Source organism: Lasiosphaeria miniovina (genome assembly GCF_030549165.1).
Source record: "Lasiosphaeria miniovina strain SMH2392-1A chromosome Unknown B0T26scaffold_4, whole genome shotgun sequence".
In the NCBI taxonomy this organism is placed as follows: domain Eukaryota; kingdom Fungi; phylum Ascomycota; class Sordariomycetes; order Sordariales; family Lasiosphaeriaceae; genus Lasiosphaeria; species Lasiosphaeria miniovina.
Window position 1 is genome coordinate 810,520 of NW_026848223.1, and position 10,828 is coordinate 821,347.

The window sequence follows — 10,828 nt, forward strand, 5'->3', positions numbered from 1 at the left end:
GTGCCCCTGCTCGTGATCAACTTGCTACCCCATCCCCATGACTGTCGGGTATTCTCTCTGGCCCGTGTCTGCGTAGTGGACCTCGCTCAATGCTTCCAGCCTCTTGTTCCGCCCTCCGTAACACTTCCTCTCTTTGAGATTGCTGACATTCTGTCATAGAGAGGGCTCTGGTACTGAGTTGCACCGGCTCGACGGGGCAATTAATGAGCGACAACCCGAACAAACCACGTTTTTGGCTGGATACTTGGGCTTTCGTCTCTCACCGGTCTCTCGATTTCAACTGCCCACCCGAAGGCTAACCACAGTTGTGCCACTTGCCGCCCAATGCGTCTAACGCTCAAATGAGATCCAAGGGCGTCTCTTCCTTGGCCTCGACTTGCAGCTACCCCCGCATGTTCGGGTCCTCCTTCCCAATGACCTTTTGGGCAGATATATTCTCATTCTCTTTCTGCTAATAGCACTGTCAAGGGATCTAAACAGTCAGAGGCCCTATGGGATTACTCTCGCTACAACTGTTGAGCCGTGGCTAAGCCAATGGCCTCGCCAACTCTCCGATATAGTCTTTCGCAATGTTGCATGGGGAACTCCTGGATCGGCCAATTTCCCCATCGCCCTTGTTCTCCCGCTTGTTGGTTTGCGTGGGATGACGGTACTGTTCTGTCCCCGGGTGAAATATTCCGCTCTAATAGACGCCGGGGCCAGAAAGTAAAGCCCGGCATGAACTCCGAGCGAAGCTTTGGTGGAAGTCCTTGTGGATTCCGGTCAAGGGTCTTACCCATCACACTGGGTTGGCTCGAAAAGATAGAACTACCGCACTTTGACCTTGCTTGAGTGGCACAATGAAGTTCCCACTGTGCGGGATGCGGCTATCACAACTCTATTGTTTCCCAGGACTGCAATCCATCTTCACCATGGATGGATTTGCTCCCCAGCACAATCTGCTCTCTAGGTTTACCTCGCGTGTGCCTGCCCCGGCAGACTTGCCAAGCCACGACCCAGGCATACGTGATGAGCCTATTGCTTCCTTCCTATCGGTGTGTGCACCATCTCGTCATGGCTGCGACCAAGCACCGGCCGTGATCAAGCGCCTGGGCCTGGCGCCCAGTGGCATCCCATCATGTCTAATACTTACCACATCACAGCCGAAGTAGCGGTCTGTTGCCATTATTCGTTTTCATCTTCCACCTTGGCTCCCTGATCCAAACAGCGACCCGGGCATGGTCTGGCTCTTGGTGCTTGGGCTGGTCTGTCATTCAGGCCAACAAGAAGCACGGCTGTCTGTTCGTTAGGTTCCTTATATTGAAATCCGGGCCAGGCAGGGGCCCTCTTTTCCTGCCCGTATCTAGAGAATGGGCTAGTTGGGCTTTTGGTGGCCATGGGAGAGCCCATTTTCCCGGGTATTGCGAAGTTCGGGCCCACGGGACAAGGGCATGCCGTAGCAACGGCGCTAGGGCTGTGAATGACATGTTGCGACTATTGTCATTTTCCCTGCCCGATGAGCCGGTGGAAACGAGCATTAGTACGCGGTGACCGAAGTCCTCGATCTATGTCGCGGCTTTGGTCGGTGTAGCCTTTCCTATCTAGCGCCCGTGGTCATCCTCGCTGTGATGGGAGGAGGGAAACGTCGATATGCATAAACGAAGTGACTAAGAACTTTTCTTGGTCGTTGGTGCTGCTGTTTCTTCGGCTGTTGCTCAAAGCGAGAACTAGAGTTGTTCTTTTGGCTCGGGACGGGAAGATGGAGTAGCCCATGGGTCAGACCCCAGAAGCGAGGACCCGTTTTCTCCTATCTTCTATCGATGATCTTCTCTTCTCGGGTAGAAGTACGACGGTGGTCACTCGTGGGGTCCTACCGAACAGATTGAGTTGGTGTACTTGACGTATAGACGATGGCGAGCCTCTACCGTCATTGTAAATTGACGGCTTTTCTCAGTTAGTTCAAACTCCCGACATATCTACTCTGTATCTATCATAGACTTCAACCCTCCCCTCTTCGACGACATGAATACCAGAGCACGGCTATACAAGTAATGAGAGCCTGTTAGTTATTGCTCCATTTCCAAAACCCCCATGTAAACATACCTAGTGAGCTCTCAGCATAATGTGCGGCGTCCCCTCGAAGCGAATACTTTGCATAAGTGTGTTGGTGATGTCGGCAGCCATTCGTCCTACCCCGTTATAGAACTATCTGTAGGGCGGCAGGCAGCGCTTAGTGTAGCTTCCATCCTCCTCGTGCAAGGACGAGGAGAAGCGGGGGGGTTTCTCTACCCCCAGAAATGAGTCCATGTTCCGCTGTTGGTAGCCTGCGGTCTGTCTGTCTGTATGTCTGGCGGTTGCTGTTTCTCTTCTAGGAACCATCAGAATATGCATTTCATGCTTGAATGGCTAACGGACGGATTGGCTTACTTACTTCAGCCACAACGGAAACGCTGAAGTGTCGTGACACTGCTGTTTCTTCTTACAATCCTGCATGGCCAAGGTGAAGATTTTGGTCTAGGATACCGCGGGGAGCTTGTATTAGAAGTTGTGGCTCTGAGAGAGTACATTGTAGTCGGGGTAGTAGGTGCCCAAGTAGGTACCTAGTTGCCGGCGATGCACAAAGTGATGTTGCATGAAAGGTATTCATATTTAATTTGATTACGGCAGCGGCTAGTTAGAAGGTCTCTCTTCTCTCTTCTCTCTTCTCTCTTACGCTTAACTAAGTTCTTGGCTACATCTTGGAGGCGCGGGTAAAGCTTTTTGGGCAGAGCATCAAGCTTGCTTCGTTGTAGCACGACGCGTGACAGTGAATAGACTGACCGCGGAGTGTGTTCAGATATGTTATGGTCTATGGTGCGATAATGCGATGGTGAATATGACAATATCCGGTTTACTCTTCGAGTTGATTGTCAAGTATATAGACTTTGAAGGAGAAAGGGGGATATACGCATTTTTGCTCTGGCTTTCCGCCTCTCGGACAACCATAGAGACAGTGTGAGTGTGCCTAGGCTAGAAGGGGGACTGTTGGTTGTTCTCCATGTTCTTCTTGAGCCATTGAGCCTGTGACCTGAAGAAGCGCAGGACTCGAGTTTTGCTCTTCAGAGTCACAATTCTCTCTAGACTCGGCGGCCCCGTCTATTCACCACTACCGTCAATAGATAACTTTCCCGGCAATTGTTAGTTGTCGGGGACAGTCTGTCTTCTAATGACGCTGTTCTCGGCTCTCTTACTTGACACTATAAGCCTGTCGTTGTATGTTCGGTGGTGACAAGATTGTTGAACGACACTTGTTTGTTTACTTTTACTTAATTTGCTTATTCCACGGCTTCTATAAAATTATGGCGATGTTATATTTTGTTTCGTCTACTCAAGGAGTCTCTACTCGGGGATTGACTCTCACAGTTACATCTATCACGAAAGTGAAATGGCCCACACCCATCACCCATCACCACACACACCCTAAAATGAACATAGTTAAGTATCTGCCGCTGTACAGCAAAGAATCAAATAATTGAACCGCACCGCTCCGATAGTCATGCCGACCGCTCACGGACCTTACTACCGCCAGGTAAGATCAAAGTTTTCGCACAGGGCACTTATGGCGATGTTAAGACGGTGTTACATCATTCCAATTATGAACACCTCCATCTCGAAATGGCTGCGTAGCTTCTCCGGTCAAGGTCCCTTGACTAATTGGGACCTAGGACATTTCGATTTCACTACTGGTGTATTACGTTCTCTTTGGGGTTAACTGATTAATTATCTCTTGTCTCCTTAGAAGAGACATAGTAAGGATATGGCGTATACTGGGGAGATAGTATGTAGTTGCTCAAATAATTGTGTTATTACGTTTACGTCTAACTTGTGAAAGTTGCTCTGTATAAATGGTGGCGTGGTATGAGCCGTATCATGTTGTGGGCGGTCTGGGACTGCGGAAGTCTGCTCCTCAACAGAGTCGACAAATAAACAAACAACATCCACTTCCCTCTGAGCTTAAAGGGGCTAGGGGCTCCAAGGGTAACGCATTACACTGTCGAATTATCGGCCGGTTCGCCTAGTAAACAACCCGTGCCACACATATCGGATCGCCGGGCTACTCGATGACATGAGATGAAGAATATTGAGAGAATATTAAAACACAAAGACACGAGAACGCCATAGAGCCATAGGGAAACCACGGTGCTTTACAGGATCCGGGCGCGATCACGACTTGGGGCTCACCAAAGCCCCCTCCCTCTGATATCTCCTGGAGTATTAGCACACTGCCTCATGTACTCTATACAACTCAACTGTGTTAATTTTAGTGTGTGCGTTAAGCCATTTCACTCTGGTGATATATTTAACTGTGGAAGGCCTTCCTTGAGCAGACGAAGCAAGACGTTGACGGTACAAGTTCCGGGACCTTTATGCCAAAATGAGTGTTGTTAAGCAATTGGCTACCTACCAAAACGTACACCAATTGGATTTTGACTACGCCCAACGACTGACCAGGACATTAGGTCTAGGACTAGTCTAGGCGCTGACCAACATCAAAAGCTCTGAGTTAAGTCCTACATCTTCAAACTTTAGGAATCTACTAGCTGACTGAACCCGAAACAAGGCAGTCAATGTCAACGTCTTGCTAACCCCCTTTTCGACAACGGCGCAGTGTTTCGTCTAGCTTGTGTCGTTTACTACCCTCCCTGAACCATACGCCCGTGAAAGGACGAGGGAAATACTCTTGCTGTTCCCATGCAGTGTTTCCTTTGCCCGGAAAATGTCTTCTCTTGTTTAACCATTTTAACATCTTCAACGCATAAATGCGACGGTGGACAACAAAATTCCAAACCACAAGGCAACCAGATCAAAATGCACAACCCGGCGACAGCAAATAGCTTAAACTAATAGTTAACGACGGGAGAAAGACACTGCAGAGCCCATCCACTGCCCCAAAAAGAAACAAGAACGAAATGTCTCGAATCAGCGCCGGTGAGCCTTGCCGGCCCCAGTCCCCAGTTTCCAGCAAAGCCCTCCTAAAAGCTAAGCCAAGTAGATGAAGCCCCGAAGATAGACTAATCACGTCGTGACCATCTGTCGCCGAAGCCCCACGCAATGTGAGACTTGAGACAAGCGATGGTGTCCAAGCCCGCTGACTGACTGCCTCCCCGTGACAGCGCCCGCAGCTTTGTCTCTTTGAGGGAAGAAGTGAGACGTGGAGCTCTCCGTGGGCGCTTGTCATTTTTCATTTTCCAGAACAGAGGCGGCCACTTCCCGGATAAAGAAGGTGAGGTGTGTATGTGCGGTGCGAAGGTGTGTCTCGGATGATGCTGCTCCCCCCTTCGCCCGTGGCGTCAAGATTTCGGCCACCTCCTCACCTCCTCACTCAGCCGTCCCCGGGCGGGCTCTTCTGTCGTTCTCGCAACGAGCCAGTCGGCGTGTCTCTGCTCTGCGCATATACAACGCGTACTCTGCGCACATGCAATATGCCGATGTTGCCGAGATTCTGTGGCGTCAGGCTCGGTCGCTCGGTCATGGTGGGCTTAGTGTGTGCAGATGTGTTCGGTTCTCCTGCGACGACCCTCTGGGAGGCGTCTGGGTTTCGCTCAGCCTCCCTCTCCCCGGGCCCAGGTGATCTTTGACCGTGTCACCTAGACGAACACGTTGGCTTGGTGACCTCAAGCCCCAAAGCACCTACCTTAGCTATGGGGAAGACGGGCAGCCTCGAGGCATAGCGGCAAACACTCTCTAGCCGCTCGATACTCGCTAGGCCGTCGATCTTACTGCCGTCAAAACAGTCGCTAGAACAGGCAATCTTGTGATACCATGTATTGTTACAACCACACTAGCGGACTCACGTCCCAGGGCCCGTGATCATCGGGGACATGGTTGGGCAGACGAACACGAGCATACGCTCTATTCGCAAAAGGAGAAGGCTACTCTGGGTTTGTTTACTCCGGGCCTGGCTCCTTCGCGTGGAGACCCTGTCACGAGTGTTCAGCCGGTGGAGCACGACCCAATTTCTCGACCACGAATCTCCCCAAGTTCTGACGGGTTGATAGGTTGGCAGCGGCTCATCTCGGTAGCGACCTCCCCTCTGAGCCTGGACAAGCCAGGCACGAGTTTGGCCCGAAGGGCCGAGACAGCAGCGGCGAGAGGGAAGGAGATTGGCAACAGCGAGAGGCGAAGCGAGAAGACGTACGTACCTACTCATCGCAATGTCATAGCTCGTGTAGAATTCCTGCGCGCAACTCTCTCCCCAAGCCCATGTCCCGGCTCTGGAACCCTCTGGACCGCAATAGTCTTGTGTCGCTTCGCTCACAGCTGGGGAGGGGCGAATCACGACCATCATCAACAATCAACCCGGCAAGTGTCCAGAAACGGGCAACTTATTGCCAGGTTTGGATTCATCACGATGCTTCCCATCGCTTAACAAGGAAAAAAGGCATGGCGAGTGACATCTCACATTTCACACCCTGCCCCCTTGTTCAGACATGAGGCTGCAACACCAAAACACGAATGCCACAAAGAAGGGGGGACCCCTAAAAAAAAGCCACAACTCGTGGCAGACAGGCATTCCTCTGGCAGGTGGAAATCACGGAGAATTTCCCGTCAGCGAATCGACTGCCAGAAGACGGTGCAAGAAAAGAAAGAAGGCCAAAAGTGCCCACTGCACACCTGCACTACCCCGGACTTTTATATCCTGTGGATGTGTATCGCCTCCCTCCCCCCCTACTAGAGTAGTGCCGAGACATGTAGGGGAGAGAGGGAAGGAGGGCCTGGTTATTGAATCTGAGTGGCCCGGCTCTTGTTCGATAATGAAACCGATAGTCGGGAACGAAAGGAGCCGTATGGGACTATCCCGTCACGAAAGTCTAGCTCAGACATGATACTCGGGCGGAACTAGAGGTGGCCGCCTCCTAAGCGGGTGGGGATGGTGATGGGGGAACCGTCAACTGTGTTTACGATTCGGAGATTTTTCTTTTCGTTTGAAAGGGGAAAGACAGAACAAAAATGTAACCGCGTCGCCGCCGCCGTCAGCCAACGGGATGGACGAATTCGAGAACAACGCTCTGAATGGACCAGACGGACGGACGGCTTACAACCCACCACTCCCCTCTCCACACACACACTCACAGAGATGGAGATAGAAAGAGAACAACAAGGTAAACTCGGCCGACGAGCAGGCGTCGACGGTTCCGAACAATGAAAGCACACGATAGACTGAGTGACGACTCGTCTCCGCCCCCAAGGAGGAGGCCTGCCTGCTAGGTCAATATTCTCGTCACACGTCTACAATCTCATGAGCAATCCTGTGTAATGCAATAAGCGCCCTGCCAAGCGCGTGCTCACTCCCGCACACTTGTGTGTCTTTTGCTCGGCATCATCACAATAATGGGACGGAGACGGGATATCGGAAACGGCGAGCTGGCCATCCCCCTCCATCCCTCCCTTATCCGGGGCAAGGCTCGCGCCGGTGTGGTGTGGAGGCAAATAGTGTAGTAGCTCCTTGCTCCTTACCGAGATAGGCCCAATGTCCCTGGGTAATTGGCCCACACACCTACCACACTACGTAGGTACATACACTAGGCACGGCGTGGAGAGGAACGGAAAGAAAAGAAGGGGAGATCTTGTTTGCCCTCGTTTGGCTGGGCGTCGAATAGAAACGCAGAAGCCGACTCTTTGGCTTATTCGCCGGGGCACCTTGCACACCTTCAACGTCTCAAGAGTGAGAGCAGGGGGGAGCTCATTACCGGAATCGGGAAAGTCGTGTTTTTTTTCTTCTGGAAGCTCTCTCCACAATCTAACAATCCACAGGTAACTCCTCCGTATGAAGTTCTATTATCATTGTCAATTCTGGGCCTTCTTGTTGTTTGACCATTCTTGGCCGGTTTAGACAAAGAGGAAGTAGTAATGAGTGCGTAGTGCATAACGTGATCGACAGTTGGGCAGCAGTAGTCAGTCACCAAGTATTCCTGATACCTGAAAATGGGAAAGGGGCAGGGGGGAGTGGATTGCCCCACGCGCAAAGTTCCCGTATGAAGTCATAACAAAACAAACCAGAACCACGAAATGGGGGAGAGGGAGAAGGGGCCAAATGGAAAAAAAGATGACGCGTGACGAGAGAGGATCAAAGCAAAGCAGCTTTTTGGGATCGGAATTGACCAGACAGGAGACATCCCCCCCGCCCGTCGCCCGCCCACCTGCGGGCTTTTGTGGATCTGGGGTAGAATGAGGCGACCAACAAGCAGGAAGCGGCGGCCAGCCTCAAATCCCATAAGAGCGTCTAGAGCTTGCCTTGCTGTCTTGGGGGCGTGACCCGGACGTGATCCGATCGCTTATTGGAGAGAGGCGGTCCAGCAGCAGCAAAGAGCGAGCGAGCGAGGGAACGGACGACGTCGCAGACTCGCAAGGGTGGTGGTGCCCTGTGGTGGGGGGAAAACGCCGACTTTCGGGCGCGCGGTATGCGCCGTCTGACTCTGGCCAAGCGTCCAGCGGCGCGGTTGATCCCGCACTTTCAAGTTTGCTGCCCTGCCCTGTCCGCCCTGTCTCTGCCCTGTGCTGACAGTTACACCTACCTAGGGCCTACACAGTAGGAACCAGCTAGCCGTCGCTAGCTGGGAGGCACTCTATTTTACCTTCGGCCTGGAAAAGAGATGAAAAAAAGCGGTAGTGGCAGCCGCAGCGGCAGGAGCGGCGCGGCAGGACCGAAGGATTTCCCCCCCATCCCATCCCGTCACTTTCATCATTTATCAATTTCATCTCTCTTTTTATTTCTTATTTTGGAAAAGAAGGAGGGGGTGGGTGGCTGGCAGGAGACGAAACACACAATAACGAGGTCATCCTGGGAGAGACCGAGATTAGACCCAAAATCGCCGCCGCCTCGTTTGTCGTCCGTCAACGCGTGACGTCTTCGATTTTTTTGTAAACGAACCAAAAAAAATTAGTAAGGCAAAGTTACATCCAGGAAGGAGATGAACCAGCTAGCCAGCAAGAGGGGATGGGATGAACGGTAAGGTCGTGGACGGCGCGCCGTCATTGGCCAAGGTCCGACAGCACTTTTTTTTCTTTACTCCAACGTGAAACATCTGGGCAGATACAGTCTTTTCTTTCGGGGCAGGCGGGGGTTTCCTGTTCTGGGGAGTCGGAGAGGGGTGGCTCCATTTCCATCTCAACCTTTCAATTTTTTTCGTGTTGCGCCGGCTTATTAGGTTGGCTCGCTGGCTTGGCCGGTTTGCCTCCCGCAAAAGTGCAAAGTCCCAAGCTGGTACAAAAAAATAGTAGGCGCGACACCCCCACCACCGCGTGCGCTTCCCTTCCCCTTCTCCTCTCCCCACGATTCGTCCAAAAAAAAACCAATTAGATGTCTGGAAATTGAAGGAGACTCCCGTTTCTGAGTAACAATTTCTAGCCAGTCATATAATTTAGCTGACCCTGGTTTTGCTGCCTTCTCGTCCAACCGAATGAATCCCCCCAACTTCCAAGGGAAGGAGGTGGGTGGTTGGATGGATGTGGGACTTGTGTGTGTGTGTGTGTGTGTGTGTGTCTTCGCGTGTGTGCGTCGCGACCACCAACTTTTTTCTTTCCTTTCCAATCGTGTTCCCTTCTTTCGGGTGCGTCCCCTCCCACCACCACACCCCTCTCTGCCCCCTCCCGACCCGCTCTCATAACCGTGGAGGGGGTGGAAAGAAGAGGTGAGTGAGCGAGTGAGAGAGGGGGGGAGGGGGCCATCGCTGGGCACCAACGCACTTAAAACTACAGTCTCTCGGCAGCCGCACAGAAGAAAAAAAATGTTAAAATATTCCTCTTCCATATTCACAAGACAGACAACGCATCCTGCGTATGGATGATACATTTCTGTCGTCACCTGATCGTTACGGGAATCGAGAGGAGTGAGAGGGAGGGGAGGGGGTGCACTTCATGCAAAGAGGGGAGGGGGGGCTTGGGAATCCGGTTTAGCGTCACTCCCTCACTTTACCTCGTTTGTGATATAGGGCTCTGACGATGTGTTTTATACGCTTATTCTTATTATGGCTATTAGCTAATTAATAAGAGAGCAGGGACGAATAAGTTTGTGCGCCGCACTAATATTTAGGTCCTTTTGTCTCTCTCGACCGCCGGCTTGTCTCTGGCCCCGTCGGGCGGAAACGGCAGTTTACTGGCGACGTGGCGCAGCTCTGGTGAGGTGAGTCCTCATCCCCCGCCACATTATTATGGCTCGGATTTTTTTTGGTACTAGGCATTGCGGCAGTTATAACATGGCGGGTCGGGAGCTGTTTGCTTCCGTAGAGCAAACTTGGATTGGGAGTCGCCCCATCATCGTTCAGCAGCATGATGGAGTCCATGAGTCGGGCTTGGAAGGAGGTCGGGTGTTAGGCTCCAGTGAACCGTCAGGCCACACCGACATTTGGGCTGAGGGAGGCTGGAGGCTGCGAGCCCCGCGACCGACCTGAGCTCGAGCTTCCCTTTCCGACGGGACTCCTGACTGGCTTCGATGCGCTGGCCCCGCCATGCCCCAAACTGGCGTCACTCCCTGCATCCCCGGGTCTTTGGGCCTCGCGCCTGCCTCTGGCCGGCTGGGCGGCTCCGCTGATCTTTGGGCCAACATTGGCAACTCTTCACAGCCTTAACTGAAAGTTCCAGTGAGGTGGAGGCTTGCCACCCCTCAGGTAGGTTTGCACTCTTTTGAACGTGAGGGATCGTGGCCGTTGCAAATACCAACTTGCACTCAGCTAGCGCCCGTACCTTACAATTACCTAAGTAGGCAAGTGCCTGGGGAAGGTAACTGTCGTGACAAGTAAGAATCCGTTCCCTCTGGCCGGGTATGAAGGTGCCTCATTCTTACCTCCACTCCACTTCGGCCCAGTAGGAG

General features: G+C 52.4%; 1 protein-coding gene across 1 annotated transcript; it reads right to left on the reverse strand.

The window, feature by feature from the left end:
* Window positions 1-9,013: 9,013 nt before the first annotated feature.
* B0T26DRAFT_272576 (uncharacterized protein) lies at window positions 9,014-9,882 on the reverse strand. The gene has a single exon (XM_060434109.1). The coding sequence runs from the start codon at window positions 9,809-9,811 to the stop codon at window positions 9,164-9,166; it is 648 nt and encodes a 215-aa protein (XP_060295769.1). The 5' UTR covers window positions 9,812-9,882; the 3' UTR covers window positions 9,014-9,163.
* Between the last annotated feature and the right edge of the window lie 946 nt (window positions 9,883-10,828).

Bases quoted from the DNA above. Each gene is read 5' to 3' on its own strand.
- B0T26DRAFT_272576 (XM_060434109.1), bottom strand. From the start codon at position 9,811: ATGTATCATCCATACGCAGGATGCGTTGTCTGTCTTGTGAATATGGAA.